Genomic DNA, 19739 nt, shown 5'->3' with positions numbered 1-19739 from the left:
GATGTTCCTAACACAATGAAGAGAGAAACTGAGGACGTGAAAAGACTGGTTCGTGATATGAAATCTTATTTTAGCCAACTTGTTGGTGAGAATTTTGGCACACTGGAAGCCAGCCACTCTGAAATCATGTGCCTGGAGACAAATATTACCTGCCCTGACAACCACTCAGGGTAGCCACGACCCTCCAGTGGGAATGCGCGTGTGGAGACATTAACTGGAACTAACGTGTCCGTTTAGGAGCTATAGCCACAGAATGTCTAGGTGCATAAGAGAAGGAAAATTCCGCATGGATGGGCAGAGTCCTAGCATTTGATTGGTGACGTGAGAGTCAGTGTAGTCTCTGAGTGGTACAAACAGTTAACTGGTGGTTCGAGTCCACCCAGAGGTACCTCAGAAGAAAGGCCTGGTGACCTATTTCTGAAAAATCGGCCATCGAAAGCCCTATGGGGCACAGCTCTACTCTGACACGTGATAGTCATCATGGAGGTCTCTGCCTGGCTCCAGCGTGGATGTGCTGAACAAGCCTTACCAAGGAAGAGCAGAAAAACCTTCCCCCAGGGCAACATTTTGTAAATCCATTTCAATTTCAGCTCCTTCCTGGCACCAAGCTTCCCTTACCAGGGGCTGGGGTGAGAGAAATATTCTGAAGAGAGATGGGAGGAAGCAGCCTGCTGCTGGGACCTTCACCCTCTGGTTGGAAGTGTGCCCTTTCCTTGTGAGTTCCTGGCACTTTATGAGATTTTTCCCACAAACGCTCAAGCGTTTGGGTCCCATGCACACACCCAGCTCCAATGTATCAGGCCCACGGCCCAAATTCCGCAGACCTTCACGCCAGTTAGGGAAAGCCATGGCGTGTAGGCTATCACAGGTGGCTGCTTCACAAATCGGGATGAGCAGGTGTCGGGGAAACAATGAGGCAGCGACGTTAACTGAAGCATCTTTGATTCCAGACCCCTGACGATGAAGCAGGGAATCCAGAAGACTTTTCCTACTCCAAGAGGTTATCCTTGTTATTGAAACTGCCCCAACAAAAATGCTCTGTAAATGAAAATGTCACCGTCATTCTTGTGTCCACAGTTCTAAACACTGGAAAAGACAACAAGAAGCGAACTGCCCTGTAATGTTTTAGAAGCGAATCTGACTTTGTACACATGGCAGAAACCTGACTCATTCCTTCATCCACTCACTTATTCAACAAGTATTTGTTGATTATGGGTCAGGCATTGTTCCGGGTGCTGGGGACCTGGCAGTGAAAAACTATATAAAGATGCTAGTCTTGTTGGGGGCCAGGGGGAGGGACAGAGAACAACCAAATAAACAAATAAATAGTAATATGATTCTGGTGCTGTGAAGACTATGATAAAATAGAGCACTATGATACTGACTGGAGTGGCTACCAAAAACTGGGTGGACAGAGAAGGCCTCTCTTTTAGGTGAGTTTTGAGCTAAAACCTGAATTTTGAAAAGCCAGGTATGTCAAGATCTGAGGGGAAAATGGTCCAGGAAACAAGAAGTGCGAAGGGACCTGAGAAAGAAGTGAACTGCGATAACCAGCCTAGCCTCCAATATGGCCCCCGATGACTTTCACCTCCTGGTGTTTACACTGTTGTGTGTTCCTCTTCCACACTAAATAGGGTTGACCTGTGTGACTATTAGGATATTGCGGAATGAGGGTAAGTGACTTCGGAGGCCAAGTCATAAAAAACATTGCAGTTTCCGCCCTGCTATCTTGGATCACTTCCTCTGGGGGAAGCCAGCCGCCATGTTGTGAGGACACTCATGCAGCTCCATGGAGAGGGACTGAGGCTTCCCATCAACAACCAGCACCAACTTGCCAGGCACGGGAGTGGGCCATTCTGGAAGCAGATCTCATAGCCCCAGTCAAGCCTTCAGATGACTGTACTTCCAGCCAACATCTTAACCACAACCTTCCGAGAGACTCTGAGTTGGTATACCCAGTTAAGCCACTAGAAGATTCTTGACCCACAGAAAGAATGTTGCTGCTAGCTGCCACTGAGTTGGCCCCCACGCACAATGGAATGGGACCAATGTGATCCATAAGATTTTCACTGGCTGATTTTTTCGCAAGTAGTTTGTCAGGCCTTTCTTCCTAGTCTCTTAGTCTGGAAGCTCCACTGAAACCTGTTCAGCATCATAGCAACACACAAGCTTCCACTGAGAGATGGGTGGTGGCTGCACCCGGTGCATTGGCCGGGAATCAAACCCTGGCCTCGTGCATGGAAGGGGAGAATTCTACCACGGAACCACCACTGTGCCCAGAAGGTATTTTACGGGATAAATATTAAGTTTTTATCCACTAAACTTTCAGGTGATTATTTTATGTAGCAGTTGATAACTAATTCGTGAGCTTGACATGCTGGAGGAAGTCAGAAAGTTCATGTGCTGAAATATACTGTATTTTAAGGCAAATAACGTGTGCCTTCTACATTGTCTGTCAATGATGCCCTCCTGTTGTGAGATGTTTTTGTAAGTATGCTTTGCTAATTTTTTTTTTTTTTACCGCGGCATGTTAAAAAAAATTGGCGTATGGGGTGCAGACCCCAAATTCTCATAAGACCAGACTTAATGGTCTGACTGAGACTAGAAGGACCCTGGTGGTCATGGCCCCAGACCTTCTGTTGGCCCAGGACAGGAACCATTCCCGAAGCCAACTCTTCAGACATGGATTGGACTGGACAATGGGTTGGAGAGGGATGCTGGTGAGGAGTGAGCCTCTTGGATCAGGTGGACACTTGAGACTATGTTGGCATCTCCTGCCTGGAGGGGAGATGAGAGGGTGGAGGGGGTTAGAAGCTGGCGAAATGGGCACGAAAAGAGAGAGTGGAGGGAGAGAGCGGGGCTGTCTCATTAGGGGGAGAGTAATTGGGAGTGTGTAGCAAGGTGTATATGGCTTTTTGTGTGAGAGACTGACTTGATTTGTAAACTTTCTCTTAAAGCACAATAAAAATTATAAAAAAAAAAAAATTGGCGTAGCGGAGTTTATGAAAATACCTGGCGAGGGGAGGGCATGTTTGACAAGCAAATGTAGAAGGCGTGCGTTATTTGTGTAAAAACACAGTAGTAGCTCTGGAGAAGCATGCTACAAGATAAAGCCAGAGACAGAGACACAGAGTCTAGATCATCTAGAGCCTTCCACAGATAGGGGTTTTATTTTATTCTAAGTGTGATAGAAAACCACTGGAGTGAAGTGATCTGATCTTTCTTTAAAAAAAAAAAAAATTCTGACTTAAGGGAAAAGGTATTTATTACCTCAAATAAATGAAAATTTCAGGATCAGATATAACCGGATCCAGGTCCTCAAACAATATTGTCAGAAATCTGTCTCTCGCTATCTCTGCCTCAGCTTTTCTCTGTGTTAGCATCATCCTCAGACAGGCTCACTCTCTCCGTGAAGCTGGGCAGATGGTGGCCAGTGTCTCTAGGCTTTAAAAAAAAAAAAAAAAACCAAACCCGCTGCCATCGAGTCGATTCCCACTCATAGCAACCCTATAGGGCAGAGTAGAACTGCTCCATAGAGTTTCCAAGGAACACCTGGCGGATTCAAACTACTGACCTTTTAGTTAGCAGCCATAGTACTTAATCACTGCAACACCAGTGTTCCCGTCCCTGGGCTTACATCATCTAAAAAGCTGGCAAACCCAGAGAAGAGAATAGATCCCTCTTCCTCTCCCAATGACAAGAACTCTGATTAGCCCTGCTGGGGTCACATTCCTATTTGGCTGATCCTGATCCACGGAGGTGGCATGATTGACAGACCAACCAGAAGCCCAGAGAATAGGGAGGGTCAGTTTCCAAAACGAAAGGCCCACTATGGACAAGTGGAAATAGGACAGTGCCCTTGCACAGAGTCCACACACTGTATTTGTGTAACTGAAGGGATGATGTAGGGTCTTTGGGGTTTAATCACCATTGACTATGAGCACCCATGAGCACCTAAGCAAACAACTAGATTGATATGGGTGGTGGGCGTCAGAACAAGCAGAAGAGACCCATCCAAGTTCAAGTTAGTGTAACCAGTATGACCAACTCTAGTTGGTGTAGGCACTGGAGCTGCTTGCCTTTTCTGGGGCTATTCCATCTAGGGCAGGCCTTTGGACTTTCCCAATAGCTCTCAGACAAGCCTCCTAGGAGTCCAATTTCATGCCACCTCTTTCTTTCATTCCAGGGATTACTCGTGGCCTTCCAGTACTGCTTTGCCAACGGAGAGGTACGTTTTCCACGCTGCCATCCCAGCTGCATGAGAGACTGGGGCTGGGGTCCTACTGCCCCCGGAGGTTTCTGCTTATGTGATGGCGCTGTGGGGGCACATACGGGGACCAGCATGTACTGGGACAAGATTGTGGTATGAGCATCCGGTGGAGGCAGCTTAGTAACACAGGAAAAAAAGGTTGGGATGGGCATGAAGAAACTCAGGTCGCAGTCCCAGCCCCGCTGGAGACGTGCTAGGAATACTACAGTGCAATAGAGGGAACGAGCCTGAGCTCTGGAGTCTAAAAAGCTAGATTCGAGTCTGAGTTCACTCACTCAGGAGCGCTGAGAGTTAGTAGTCGCTTTGCTTCTTTGAGCCTCAGTGTCCTTATCTGTAAAAGTGGGAATAACAACTCCTTGCCTCATAGTGTTGCCCTAGACATGCCGAGCAGATAGTAGAGGCTCAGTACGTGATAATTATGATTATTTCTTTCATTGTTATTATTGCACAGCCCCAGCCGGCTCTCTGCTTCCCTGGCAAGAGGCTTGAAAAGGGGAGGGGCAGAGGCCAGGACAGGTTTTTCTCCCGTCTTCATCCTCAACCCCATCCCAGGTTTAAATATTTATTTCCGTCTCCTCCCACTAGAATATAAGCTTCTTTTTCTTTCTTCCAACTACACTGTAGGTTTAAAAGAAACTGTATTAGTTACCGTTTTATTAGGAGAATCTAATAAGCCTGCCCTATCATTAGAGAAGAAGGAAAAGTTGATGACGGAATAAATTGTATTTTTTATTTTAAACTTTCTGAAAAGCAGACTTCTGTTGAATGTAATCAATAAACGTTGTATATCGAAATACAGAATCAGTACGGGTTGAAATCACGACGCCCCTCTGCTTCCACTCTTCAAGGTCTACTTCCTTTCCCCAACGTTAAGGTCCCGTGTCAACAAAACAGACCACAACTTATGCTATCATATTAAACTAAATCAAAAAAGATTCTGACTCCCGGCGACCCTGTGTGTGACAGAGTAGAACTGAGCTCCACACAGTTTTCTTGGCTATAATCTTTCCAGAAACAGATTGCCAGGCCTTTCTTCCGTGGCCCTGCTGGGTGGGTTCAAACCACCAACCTTTCAATTAGTAGTTGAGGTCAAGGGACCTAATTACATTAAAAAAAAAAAATTACATTAGCTGACCTTTAATACAGATTTTAAAGTCTAAACATTTCCTCACAATTTGGGGAAACAATCCCTTTGGGACTCCACACATAGTCTTTGGAGGAGACAGACCCCATCTCATTTGATTAAATTTCTGGGTGCTGCATACTTGTTCTCCAAGTTATAGGAATACCAGTTCCACAAACCATCCATTTTAATCAAGACTGTGAGAACAAGTCCACATTTTAATCGTAGGGCTGTATCATTAACTATCATCTGATAGAACAAATGTTGGTTATTTTGAAGTAATTATGTTAATAGAGCGAGTGCCTTAGACCACCAGGAGGCTATGCGTGTGAAATGCAAGCGTCCCGACAGCAAAGCCCTTATGCTTTTTGCTGACTGCTGCTGCTGCTTCTCTGTCTTCACGTGGGGCTTCTTACCCATCGGGCAAGTCCTGCCTCAAAAGCTGCCTCCTCAGAGTCCTTTCTGGAACACCGTATCGGAAGGTTTTATCTCTTTACCCTGTTACTCTGCTTAGTGACCTCACCGTATTATCACCATTTGAAATACTCAACTGTTTTTGTTTGCTTCTCTTTATCTGTCTCCCACAATTAGAAGGTAACTTTCCCAAGAATGGCACAGAGTTGCCACTCAATAAATATTGGCTGAATGGACACACGACTAAATGATTCCAAGACACTAACCCCACCTGTCTCACCTGGCAGGTGAAGGCCGAGCTGAGGAAACACTGGGTCCGCTTCCTGCTTGCCCATCACTCGGGCTGCAGAGCCTGGTTCCTGGGGAAGAACTTCAGGTTCCTGGGGAAATGTCCCAAGAAGCTCTCGGAGGAAGACAGCGCGGGGACCCTGCAGAAGCTGCAGCTCTCACCTGGTAGCGGCGGGCAGCTCCTGCACCTGACCATGCGGGGCCTGGGGGAGCTGGGCACCCCGCCCCACCGAGGCCACACTGCCTGGCCCCGGGGCAGCAGCCTGTCTGAGAGCAGTGAAGGAGACTTCACCCTGGCCAACACCCTGGAGGAGATTCTGGAGGAGAGTGAGATCTAGGGAGGAGGCTGTGCTCTGGCTCTGCTCCTTGGGGACCTGTGAGATTAGGGACTGAGAGGGCCGAGGACAGAGGAAAACTGCTGGGTGGATGTTGCCGAGAATCCAGAATCTTGACTCTTCCCGGGCACCAGAAACGCCTTGACATGGTCTGTCTGGAGGTTTCCATGCTGTGTATGGAAGAAGCTGTGCTAACACTCACAGCTTCCTGCCAGCCCTTGTCTTCCTCCTAACTGCACTCGGCGTGTTTTCCAGAATGATCTGGACCAGCCCCTGGGGTCTGGCTCTAAATGCAAGTGAATGGAGCCCTATATAAAGAGAGGGTCCCCATGTAGGGAGAACAGCCCCCTAACAGAGGCCAGTCAGAATCTCTTGCTTTACCTGCAGAGCACACGGTTCCCATCTGAGGTTGGGTTTAGGGTGTGTGAGAACCACTTGGGAAGTATTTACAACGCAAAGTCCTAGACTCCCGCCAGAGATTCCAAGAGAGTGAGACTGGGATGACAGCCGGGAATTGGATTTGTTTCAGGAGCGTGCCAGGTAATTCTGATGCACGTCCACACTTTGAAAACACCGGGCAGGGATGTGAGGGAGCTCGAAGCCCCCTGGCCTGGCCCACGGCAGGAGACAGTGGGAGGGGTCTTGCATTTACACCTGCCCTCCACTGAGATGCGTAGCCCCACGTGACCCTCCAGAACGCCATTTCTATCCTTCTCTCCTCCTCTTTTGTCCAGCTTCTTCTCCATTTCTTGGTCTCAATTCTTTGCTCATGGTAGGAAGAACAAGCTCAGCCCCCAGCCTTCCTCTGTGGCTCGACCCAGGTCCCAGGTCCCCTCTGAACCTCTCAGTGGTCGTCCCCTCACCTCTGTGGCTACATCTGCCTCTCTGAGCTTGGCCTTTCCGAGCCTTCTCTTCCCCAGGTGTGAAAACACCCTGGCGATTTTTGGTTTACCATTGGCACGTTCACGGCCAGTCACCTGATCCAGAATGTTGGCCCACTGTGCTCCCTGGTATGAGTTCCCTGCTGATAAGATTGTCATCCCCACATGGGAATGGGCGTTGAAAGCAGGAGGGACCCATTTAGAGAGAGAAGACTGGCTGAACCTGGATATGCTGAGGCAGGCACTGGGGGGCAAGGCTCATGAGGGGCGGGCTGTGGGACCTGCTGTGTTCATGGGGAATCCCAGTTGTGCTCCCAACCTTGACTGGAGGGAAGTTATGGAGGTCATGAGGACTGTGCTCAGGGTCTGAAACTATAAGGCAGGAGGTTGAAGGAAGACCAAAGGAGGAACAGCCTAGGAAAATAATAGCATGGAAATATACATGACCATGGGTGGGGTATGTTGCCATGGGACTAAATACTGCCTTATATTAGGGACAATAAGATACTTATCAAGTAGGGCTGCCAGATTGAAAAATACGGATTGCCCAATTAAATTTGAATTTCAGATTAGAAGCGAATTTTTTTTTTTTTTTGTATAAATATACTCCATAAAATTCAAATTTAATTGGGCATCACGTATTTTATCTGGCAGCTCTATTGTGAAGGGTACTTTGCAGCAGAGCGAGGACTAGGGTGACACAAGCAAGGCACTGTTCCCAGGGGCGAAATTTAACCCGTTGCTGTCGAGTCGATTCCGACTCCTAGCGACCCTGTATAGGACGGAGTAGAACTGGCCCAAGGGTTTCCAAGGAGTGGTTGGTGGAGTCGAACTGCCAACTCTTAACCACTTAGCAGCCGAGCTCTTAACCACTGAGCCACCAAAACCAAACTGATCAAGTATGGCCCTCGGGGCAGCCACTCGTTTTTAGGAATGAAGTTTGATTAAAACCAGACCTGGGATTAGGGTGAAGCGAGCTAGGAAAGGCTGTACAAGAGCACTATTGGATCCCAACGTGATTTAAATTTTTGATATCCTCTTCATGACTTTTTTGCTTTATTTTTTTTTAAATATTGCCTTAAAGTGTGATTTCTTCTGATAATGAATTTTCTTAGAGCTCCCATAAATTTCGCGCCACGATGAGTGCCTCACTGGCCTCACCCTAGTCCTGGCCCTGCTCTGCAGGACGGAAACTGCAGCAAAGGCACCAGACAAGTACATTACAAAGCAAACGTATATTTTTTGGTGTCTGGATTCATCCGTAGTTGAAGCTTTAAGGTATATGTCCTTCTGATTTTTTCTCTTGACTGCAAATGTCCCTGACATTTAAATTTTTCCCTAACGTTTCTCACCGGCCTCGGTGCTCCTAGACAGTCGGGACCGTGGGGAGTCCCCATTGCTCGCCCAGCACGGTGGCGGTGCAGACGAGGTGCTCCGTACACACGGGTCGAATGAGTCAGGGCAGAACCTTCTCTCGGGAGCATCAAGTGCTGTTGGGATGAAGTTACACGGGAACCTATCGGGAGGAACGCTTGTTTTTTAGAGCATTTGTAAACACGTCCTCTGCCCCACACTCACAAATGGGGTGGCATACATGCACTGCTTATTCCTGCCCTGCTAATTATTAAAACGATGCTTATTTCATTTTATTTGTATTTTGTGAATTCTTTTACATGTGTTTCTTGCTGCAGCTGAAGGTCTCTCACACCCTTGGAGATCCTGGTGTACTGTTCCAGGCCAGAAATGGGAGGAAGCGCTGTGTCATTTAACCTGGGACCCGGAAGGTCCACTGTCTTAGGGCCGGAAGAGGGGGCAGAGAGGTAGGGAATGGAGGCAGAGGTCAAAAGGGAGGAAGGCAAGTGTCTCCCCTTTTCCAGACCATCCCCTAGCTCAATCAATTTGCTTGTGTCCCTGAAGGCCCAGGCTAGTGGTTCTCAGCCCTGACTCCCATTAGAATCACCTGGGAAGCTTTTTAAAGACATGGAGTGCTGAGCCTTACCCCCGAGGTTCTGACTGAAATGATCTGGGTGGTCCTGGGCACTGGTATTTTTACAAGTTCCTGAGGAATTTTAATATGGAACCAAGGGTGAGAACCCTGGACTAGGCAGAGGGGAAGGAGGTGAAGCCTTCCCTTGCAACCGGCAGCACCTCCCTGAAGTCCAAATACCATCCTCCCACCTGGGTAGCATTTTGTTGTTGCTAGCTGCGTTGAGTTGGCCTCCAACTCGCGGCGACTCCATGCACAACAGTACAAAATGCCACCCGGTCCTGTACCATCCCCATGATTGGTTGCAGATTGGGCTGTTGTGACCCATAGGGCTTTTGCTGGCTGGTTTTCAGAAGCAGCTTGCCAGGCCTTTCTTCCTAGTTTGTCTTAGTCTGGAAGTGCCCCTAAAACTTGCTCAGCATTATAGCCATACACAGGCCTCCACTGAGAAACAGGTGGTAGCTATGCATGAGATGCACTGGCCGGGAGTCGAACCTGGACTCCCTCAAGGAAGGTGAGAATTTTACCACTGAACCAGCAACGTTCTCTATTAAAAACAAAACAAAAACAAAAAAAAAAACCCTGTTTCCATCAAGCCAATTCCAGCTCATGGTAGCCCCATGGGTACAGAGTAGAGCTGTATTCCATAGGATTTTCAAGGCCGTGACCTTTCACGTCTTTCTTCCGAAGTGCCTCTGAGTGGGTTCAAACCACCAACCTTTCGGTTAGTAGCTGAGCACTTTAAAAAAAAAAAAGTGGACATCTATTTCTACAACCCATTCTTCTTAACGCTAATAGCATGCCAATTTTCCTCTTGGAAACCACACATCCCTCACTTTTAGTCCAAGAAGCTTGAGTTGTCCTGACTCCACCCATAGCTCCAAGAGTGGGCATGGAAACCTTCTTGGTCAATAACATCCTCCCAGATATCGGTTTAGGGATGGGCCCATAAGCAACCAGAGCCAATGAGAGGCAATCCTGGGACTTTGACTGGAACTCTCAACAGAAAGACATTTTTCCTTTCTTGCTGAATTTGGACCCATGAAAAAATCAGCCTGGACCTACTGGTGGCCATTTTGCCAGCCTGGTGAAATCCTACCTGAGAATATGGCCACCACAGCAGAAAGCAGAACCAGGAGATGGAGAAATGAGCCCTGAGACATTGTTGGAGCCCCCGGAGTAAGCCAGACCTGAAGCTGGAACTACCCTTAGAATTTCAGTCAGGTGAGCCAAAAAATTTCCAGTTGTATCACCACAGTTTGTGTCGGGTCTTCTGTCCTTTGCATCTGGAAGAGCCTTGATGCCACAGCTCCTCATCACCTCTACCACTTCCACTTCCCTTCAGCCAAGTGGGATTTTCTACTGCTCCCTGGTTCTCTTGGCCTATTGTCCCCTAGAGTGCCACAGAGTTGTACAGGGCTTCTGTCCAAGCACCTTGCCACCCTAAGCTAACAGAAGATGTGCTAGTTAGGTTCTCCACCGGCCAGTAGAAGATCCAGTGGCCTCTTTACCAACAAGGACCTTATTATGCAGTGTCTATCCTTTTAGTGGCGTGCTGGGGTGGTGCAAATGCTTAACGCACTTGGCTGCTAACCAAAAGTTGGAAGTTCAAGACCACCCAGAGACACCTTGAAAGAAGGGCCTGAAGATCTACTTCCAAAAAATCAATCATTGGAAACCCTATGGAGCACAGTTCTGCTCTGACACACATGGGACTGCCATGAGTCGGAATTGACTTGGTGGCAACTGTTTTTTTTTTATCCTTTTGGGCTGACCTCAGAGAGAAGTGAAAAGCCCCTAGCACGCCCCAACCAACCAGATTTATTCATGGAGGGCAGAGTGGAGTGAGGGAAAGAGCACTGGAGTGAGGCATTGAGCCTTTGATTGTACCCTAGACTGTCCTGGGCTAGCCCCATGGTCCATTTCTCCCCCTGACCTGGCCCCGGGGTGGCTCACCATGTCTGATGCTGGCAGGGTGCTGTGGACAGCTGATTCTAATAATAACCTCCCCCTCCCAAAACCTTTGGACTTGATGCTGTTTAAGCCTCCTACCCCCTCCCAGAATTCTCTATCCTATCTGTCCAGGTAGAAACTATTGAGACAGTGCAGTGTAATCAAACAGAGTCTGGCAAGTTCGAGAACCAAATCCTACTGTCATATCCTGACCTCAGTGTCTTCATCTGTAAGAGGAGGACAGTAGTGCCTCCATCAGTGAAATTATGCCTACAGAGTGCCCAGCATGATGCCTGGCTCGCCGGAAACGCTCCACCAATAAGTATTAGGGTTATTCTCATGTTCTCCTGTCACAAAGGGAAGTGCTCTGGGGTAGTGGTAATAGTGTCATTGGAGAGCCTAAAGCTCGGGGTTGGGTGTTGGGGGACATCCCACAATGCCATCAAATGGAGACACCCTGCCTTAGGGGTTGCATAGAGTTCAGGCAAAAGTCCAGGGCATGGGTCTATTTTTCTGCCCTCATCTTGGGACTTCAGGCTGGAGAATCGATAGGCCTTCAAGGAAATGAGGACGATGGTCCTATAGAGCCCACTGATGGCGTTCTTATATAGCCTGGGCCCTGGAGCTCTGAGGAGGGAGTGTGGGCCAGTGGCAGTCCTGGCCTGGCCTCTACTCATTCGCTGGATAGCCTTGGGCAAGCTGCTTACTGCCACTGGGCCTCCCTTTCCTCACCTCTGAAACCTGGGACCTCAGCCATGCCTCTGGCTCTATCTTCGTCACTCATCATTTCCAAAGCCGAACACGTCATCATCCACAGAAACCAGAAACTTCCCTTAGGTTTCCCATCTCAGCAATTGGGTGAGTGGCATCACTATCACAAAGAGATCATGTCAGAAACATCTGGACTCCCTCCTCCTCCTTCCCTGCAGCCAGTCAGGTGGATTCTGCCTCCTAAATATCTCTTGAAGGGTCCAGTCCCCGTCCCACTGCCGCTTCCCTGGCCCAGGTCACCTGGGCGACTGCAGAGTTCAATAGCCAGGCTTTCTGCCTCCAGTCTTTCCCTTTGATTCATTCTCCCCAGAGGATTCTCTTACAAGCATAACCCTCCTCCAGCCCCCACAATAGTACCCACCCCCCAACCCTAAAGCCCCAAGTGCACACCATGGGCTACAAGGGTGGCTTTGCACGCTCTGGACTCTACCTGCCTTTAGGCTTAGCTCACACTTTGGCTCCCTCCCTGCTGTACTCTCCAGCCACACTGGCCTTCTCATGCCACTTGAACCTGAAATGCTCGTTCCTGCCCCAGGGTCTCAGCGTTGGCTGCTGTCTGAACCACGATGCTTCCCCACCTCCATCCTTTCCCCCACCACAGTTCTCTCTGCCTTGTTCAGTCCCTGGGTTTTAATTTAGATGTCTCTTCATCAGAAACGTCTTTTGCGATCCTCCCAGAACAGGCGAGTCCCTCCCTTTATATCTTCCCATAATGCTTTGCATGTCTCCATGGTAAACTACCTCCCCCCGCCCCCCACCGTCATGGCTTCTTCAAGGTCCCTATCCCATTCTGGGCTGCAAGGTCTGAGAGAATAGGACCATGTCTGTCTGTCTCATTCCCAACACAGTCCCAGCATCCTGGCCTACAACTGCAACTGCAACCAATCGTCTTTTAGGTCCAGCAGGGCGAAACAATTTCCTTTTCTAATTTAAGAACAATCTGCCCAGCTGTGTGCCAGCTCCTCTTGCGTTTATTGGAACCTGCTTACCCAGCACCCACAAAGGAGCTTACACAGGCTGACATTTTGGGCTCCGATGACCTAATCCTGGGATTACCTTGGAAGCACGGGCTGGTGGGGCAGGGGAACAGGAGGTGGGTGGGCTGTGACATGAGGGGCACTGAAGACAGAGGAAGGGAGGAACCATGAACTAGTAAAGATGCTTCCGTGTGGCAGGGCTTGTGCTGTGGGTTTGGAGGCCTCTCTCTGCCTCTGGACAGTGTGTGTGTTTATGTGTGAGTGTGTTTATGTGTGTGGTGGGGAAGGGGAGGAGAAGAGCTAAGCAGTTGGTGTCAGGGTTTCTTCTCCTTTAACCTTTCCTTCACTTTTTGAGGCTCAAACTGGATCAGTCGCAGAATTTCCTTATTGGCCAGGGTCCCCTCAATGAATTCCTCCTCTGTGAGTTTATCTGCATGGGGGAAAAAAGGCATTGTCAGATGGTTTCAGAATGCCATCAGGCCGGTGTCAGGCCCCGATGCCCAGCATGGATGTACCCGCTATTAAAATATTGAATACTCTCTGCCTCCAAAAGTGCTCCAGATATCCTACTCTTCCCCAGGACACTTGGACCCTCCCATGACCCAGAAAAAAAAAAAGAAAGGTAAAGCCTGGCACCCTCAGGGAGGCCCTTTTGGTGCTGCGTGTCTCTTCTGATTGGTGGGTGTCCCTGCCTTGCTGATTATTCAATGTTTTAAATATTATCCCAGGTCTCAAGCCTAAATTCTGGGGGACTGAGCACAGCAAAGCACAGTCAGGCCCGGAGTATCAGCCGAGAAGCTGGGGACCATGTCCATCCCAGGAGTGGGGGAGTGAGGGGGTAGGGGTCTAGTAGGGTGCCTGGGGGAACCTCACTGGGAGACATGGGGCAGTGTGGCCCTGTGACTCCTAGCTGACATCTCCTCATGATTCCTTCTCATGCACCCCCCGCCCCGATCTACTTCCCCTATTTGGGGTCAAGACCAAGAGAGAGCCTTGCCACTGCCAGGCACCGTTTGTCAGAGTGTTTTCACCAGGCTGTTGTTAGCTGTTGTTGAGTCAGACCCTGACTCATGGCACGACCCCATGCACAACAGGATCAGACCGTTGTGATCCACAGGGTTTTCACTGGCTGATTTTTTAGAAGTAGACTGCCAGGCCTTTCTTCCTAGTCTATGTTATTCTGGAAACTCTGCTGAAACATGAGCCTCCACTGACAGGTGGGTGGTGCTGCTCATGAAGAGCATTGGCTGGGAGCTGAACCGGGGTACCCCACATGGAAGTCGAGAGTTCTACCAATGAACCACCAATGGCCTCTTTTACCTGGTAGGCTACTGTATTCAGTTCAGTCCAATGAAATGCAAGTTACTGAGCCCTACCACTGTGCCAGACACCACTGTACTTGGGGCTGAGGCTGTTGTGGGGGGGTCAAGAGTGGCACAGAAAGGAGTGAGAGGAAGTCCCTGTCATCCAGGAAACTCTTGGTTTCCTGGGGAAGATAGTCCTATGTAGAGATAACTCTAGAAGGAGACAGGTGTTGCTTTCTGCTCATAGTTGTGTTCTCATAGCACCTAGTACATAGTAGGCGCTCAACCAAGCTTGACTGAGCTGAGCTGGATTTCCACCGGCTTATGTTCTGGGCCTTTTAACTGCCCTTCACCCTTCCTCCACCCTTCAGCAGTGGCAGCTCAGTGTGGTAGCAGAACTGACTCTGCTGACCCTCATGGTCATCTCCCACAGATCCCCTTCAGACAGCCCTGGCAATGCATGATGGGATGGTGTCCCTGGGCCTGCCGGGGTACTATGACTCAGCACGATAAATCTTGTCAGGTCTCCAGGAAACAGCTTACGCTGTCAAATCAAAGGCTACCGAGGAAAAGGTATTCACCATCATCTTTCTTTCCAAAGAACCCCCAGATCTTCTCGGCTCGCTTTTCTGGCGTGTTTTCATCTTCCGGAAGATGCTTCATGTCCTCAGGGTTGATCATTTTGAAAATAGCCTGCACCAAATCGAGAGGAGAGCTGGTTAGAAGGAGCAGGAGGGGGTGGCAACCCTGGGAAAACCTGCATCAGGGGCTTTGGGTCACCTCCACCATGGCTATCCTCCTTTACTGCCCCCGTAGCCTCGGAGTCCAGTGTCCTTTAAGGCAGTGGCTAACCTACAAGCATCCAGGCCCCTGCTGACCCTGCTGAATCAAAATCCCCGGGGGCGGGGCCTGGGACAGGGAATGTGGGGGAGGGGTGCAAAACACTCCTACTTCTTATTTTGTACCTTTCTGTGCTGTTTGAATTTTCCGACCATGTAGACATTTTTTCACTTAAAAAAAAAGAAAATAATAAAAATCTTTTCAATAACCCGTGACACCATGAGGATTGAGTTTGGACACCACTACTTTGGATGCTACTGCCTAGAGGTTTTAGAATATCCAACAGCTTCTGCCAGGTCCACGTGGCACCTCAGTTGTCTAGAAGGATTGACTGATGATAAAAATGGTTTATATTTATCGAGCGCTTAATATGCGCCACTTTTCTAAGCATTTTTTACATCTAACTCTCACAACAACCTTATGAGGTGGGTATTGGTCTCATTTTAACAGATGAAGAAACTGAGATGACTAACTTGCCAAAAGTCACCTTGAATCTTCTAGAACCTTCCATCCATTCTAGAACCTACATCCTTGCATTACATCATAGTCCTCTCACTTCTTTATTCCTGGAATGCCTTGGAGAGCCCTCAGGCCAAGGCTGGGGAAAGGAGAAGGGGAAGCATCCATTGCTAAGAATTTCCAACCATTTTCCAGGGCACAGAAAGCCCCCCATTTATCATTCCACTCAAAGTCCTAGCAACCGAGGTATAGGTGGCTCCCCTGCCCACCTGCCCTGAGTGATGGAGAACCATATACTAGTGTAACAGCTAAACACTGGAGAGGGATCGGCTGCCTGTCCCACCCGGCTTCCAATATTGAAGCACAGACTTTCAGGGTCTTGGGAAAGGCCATGGAAACCACTGAATTCTTGCACTTGGCCCCAGGGGTGGATTATCCAATAAGCAAGGTAAGCACGGTGCTTACCCTGCTTACCAGATCATCTGTAGAGAACAATTTCACATTTTTTCACCACATCAAAGATTCTGCTCTAGATATGGCTGGCATTTGTCTCTCTCCCAACCCCACAGCACCTTCTTACAGAGTCAAAGCCTCTTTTCAAATTTACAGTCCTAGACAGGGACGGATGATCCAGTAAGCAAAATAAGCACAGGCTTACTTGTGCTTACCTACTAATCAATAGTCATGAATTTCATTTGAGTTTCATGTGGTGAAATCCATGTGAAATTGGTCACTATAGATTAGTGAGGAAGCACAAGTAAGCCTGTGCTTACCTTGCTTACTGGATAATCCAGCCCTGCTTGACCCAAAGAGGTATATGGTTTTCCCAAGGCCACACAGCTAGTTGGTGGCAGAGCTGGGACTAGGACCTGTAAATCCCAACTCTCAGGCCCACGTTGTGTCCGACCTTGTGATCCGGTGAATCTCAGAGCCTTGGCTCTGTCTTGCCACAATCACGGCCGCTGACTCTTCCCTCTCTCCCTTCATCCTTTCCCCTTCCTTCCTTTCCTCCTCCGGATCACCAACCTATAGAACTCTGCTGGGAATAGCATCCTTTGGTGGCTCTGAGGACTTGGCTGGAGTCACCAGGTGGTGCAAATGGTTAACACGCTCAGCTGCTAACCACAGCTTAGGAGGTTCAGGCCCACCCAGAAACGCCTCAGAGGAAAGTCCTGCCAATCTAGTTATAAAAAAAAAACAGCCACTGAGCACCCTACGAAGCACAGTTCTGCTCTGACACACGTGGGGTCACCATAAGTCAGAACGGACTTGAGGGCAACCAGTTTTACTGAAGGACTTGGCCACTGTCCCAGGCCACCCAGAAGGCCTCACAGCTAAGCCAGTGGGGACCTGCTGTCCAGACTGTGCCCAAATGACAAAGAGGTTCACACACGCCTGCCCTTAACAGGAGGCCCAGGCAAAGCACGAAGCTGAGTCCATCCGCCACAAGCTTCATTCTTTGTCATTCTATCTGTTTTTTCCTAATAAAGGTAGGAGAATTGTGCAAATGAAAGCATGATTACAAATGCACAAAAAATTATTCAAAATATGAAAAACATTCTCTCTCCTAACAAGAATGGAATTAGAAAAATAAAGCAAAGGGCAATGGGTGGGGGGTAGGGGTGTAGGGTGAAAAAAGAATGAATAAAAAGGTACTAAATTAAGGAAAATATGACTGACATAATAGAAAAAAAATGGAAACATCCTAATTGCCCCCAAATCTAGGAAATTATTTTTAATAATTTTAATAATAAATGGTTAAATTATTTATGATATTTTCACAAGATGGAACTCTAAGAAGCTATTCAAAATGCTTTTCAAGAACAGTTAATGATCCAGAAAATACTCATGATAAAATAGCGACTGGAAAAGTATGACAAAAATCACACATAAATAGATAATTCTGAAATGGTTTAAAAATACACAGATAAAAAGCTGAAAGGTATATGAAAACCAACCCGTTGCCCTCAAGTTGATTACGACTCATGGCGACCCCGTGTGTGTCACAGTAGAACTGTGCTCCATAGGGTTTTCAGTGGCTGGTTTTTCAGAGGAAGTTTGCCAGGCCTTTCTTCTGAGGTGCCTCTGGGGGGACTTGAAACGCCAACCTTTCAATCAAGTGCATTAACCCTTTGTAGCACCTTGGGACTCCAGAAAGGTATGTCCCAATATGTTAATAGTAGTTTTCTCTGGATGATAGAATTAAAGGCAATTTTTATTTGCACATGCTTCTAGGTTTCATGGGAACCCTGGTGGCATAGTGGGTAAGTGCTACAGCTGCTAACCATGAGGTCAGCAGTTCAAATCCACCAGGCGCTCCTTGGAAACTCTATGGGGCAGTTCTACTCTGTCCTATAGGGTCGCTATGAGTCGGAAACAACTTGACAGCTGTGGGTTTGGTTTTTGGGTTTTTTTTTTTTTATAGGTTTCATGATTTATATAATAAAGAAAAATTATTTTAAAGACTCCTAAAACATTAGCGACATTAACACTCATTTGTGTTGGGATATATGTGAAGGCAGGATGTGTCAGCCTGTAAGAAGGCTCTAGTAGCGTCCAGTGGTTAAATTGTTCTAGAACAAGAGATAGGTGAGAAAGCTGAAGGTGAAGTGACCCGCCCAATGTTATGAAGAAAATTAGGTCTAGAACCCAGGCCAACTTTGGTTTTTTCCTCCTGTATAGTCGAAACATGTTATGTGTATAAATTTTAATTGAGGTGGAATTTGAATGTATATTGTTGACATATTTGAAAGACATTTTATCGAAGGAAGGAAGAAATGAAAGAAGGAAGGAAAGAAGAAGGGAAGGAAGGAGGAGGGAGGAAGGAAGAAGAGGAAAAAAAGGAGGGAGGGGAAGGAGAGAGGAAGGAAGGGAAAGAGAAAGGAAGGAAGGCAGGAAGGGAGAAAGGGAGGGAGGGATAAAAAATGTGAATATTGGGAAATACTCAGATTCTTCTTTAGGAAGAAAATCAAGCTGTAGGAATGAGCCCAGCCCTCTACAGTGCCCGCCTATGAGAGGCCCTTCTTCGTCACGTGCTCACAGCCCTAGAGGCACAAAGCCTCTGTCATTCCACCCTCCAGACCTCACCCCTCCCAAGCTCTAGCCCCTTCTGCAGCAGCAGCAGCAGCCTGACCCCAAGTGACTCCAGCCCCCATCCCCAAGCCGGGAGGCAGAGACTGACCATGATGATCTCAAGCACTTCATTTTTGCTGATGGAGCCATTGCCGTCCACGTCATAGAGGGAGAAGGCCCACTCCAGCTTCTGGTTGGTCTTGCCCGCGGTGGTCATATGCAGGGCGATGACATACTCCTTGAAGTCCAGGGTGCCATCGCTGTTGGCGTCGAAGCTGCGGAACACGTGCTGGGCGTAGGCCTTGGGGTCAGCGTCGGGGAAGAACTTGGAGTAGATGCTCTCGAACTCCTGCCGGGTGATGCGGCCGCTGGGGCACTCTTTCAGGAAGGACTGGTACCAGGTGCACAGCTCCTCCTCCGTGAACTTGGTGTTCAGCTGCAGCTCCTCCAGGATCTCCTTGGACAGGGCCCCGCTCTTACTGTTTCCCATTGGTGAGGCCAAGTGGGCACCAGCTGGCTGGTCGCTGCTGGGTGGTAGGTGGAACCGAGGTCTCCTGCTGCCTGGCTTGGTGCTGCTGTGAGACGGGAGACAAAGACATGGGAGCTTAGGAGGATTTATGACTGGTTCTCTCTGGTACTTGGAGGGAGGAGGGGCCCTGGAGCTTGGGAGGGGGCAAGCTCCCAGAACCCCCTTGAGATTAAAATGAAGAGCTGAGAGCAGGTAATCAATTGGTCCTGGTCCCTTGGGAGAATGCTGGGAGGATAGGACAGGAGGTCAGAAGCTTCAGAGTGAACCCGTCGCCCTTGAGTAGACCTGACTTATGGTAACCCCAGGTGTGCTGAGTAGAACTGCTCCAGGGGTTTTCAAGGCGGTGACCTTTAAGAAGCACATCAACAGGTCTTTCTTCTGAGGTGCCTCTGCGTGGGTTTGAACCATCAGCCTTTCAGTTAGTAGTCAAGCGCTTAACCGTTCGTGCCACCCAGGGACCCCTCAAAGCTGGAACCTTGTACGAAGGCCTTTCCCCACTGCCCTCACCCATCTCTCCACCATCCCCAACATACGCT

General features: G+C 48.5%; 2 protein-coding genes across 2 annotated transcripts in view; one reads left to right on the top strand and one right to left on the bottom strand.

Annotated features, from left to right (window-relative positions):
• GLP2R (glucagon like peptide 2 receptor) overlaps positions 1-8941 on the top strand; it is a 99565-nt gene extending 90624 nt beyond the window's left edge. The window contains exons 12-13 of the mRNA XM_049861522.1: positions 4187-4228; positions 6095-8941. Coding sequence (XP_049717479.1) covers positions 4187-4228; positions 6095-6433 — 381 coding nt within the window. The 3' untranslated portion in view covers positions 6434-8941. The remainder of the gene's footprint in view (positions 1-4186; positions 4229-6094) is intronic.
• Positions 8942-13313: 4372 nt separating this feature from the next.
• Positions 13314-19164, bottom strand: RCVRN (recoverin). The gene is made up of 3 exons (XM_049861532.1): positions 18784-19164; positions 14885-14996; positions 13314-13429 (listed from the first exon to the last, which is right to left on the bottom strand). Exons 1-3 carry the CDS (start codon positions 19162-19164, stop codon positions 13314-13316), a joined length of 609 nt encoding a protein of 202 aa, XP_049717489.1.
• Positions 19165-19739: the final 575 nt, after the last annotated feature.

Source organism: Elephas maximus, chromosome 19, assembly GCF_024166365.1.
Source record: "Elephas maximus indicus isolate mEleMax1 chromosome 19, mEleMax1 primary haplotype, whole genome shotgun sequence".
Lineage (NCBI taxonomy): Eukaryota > Metazoa > Chordata > Mammalia > Proboscidea > Elephantidae > Elephas > Elephas maximus.
Note: the sequence above shows the minus strand (reverse complement) of the source record. Positions and strands in the feature narration are given on the sequence as shown.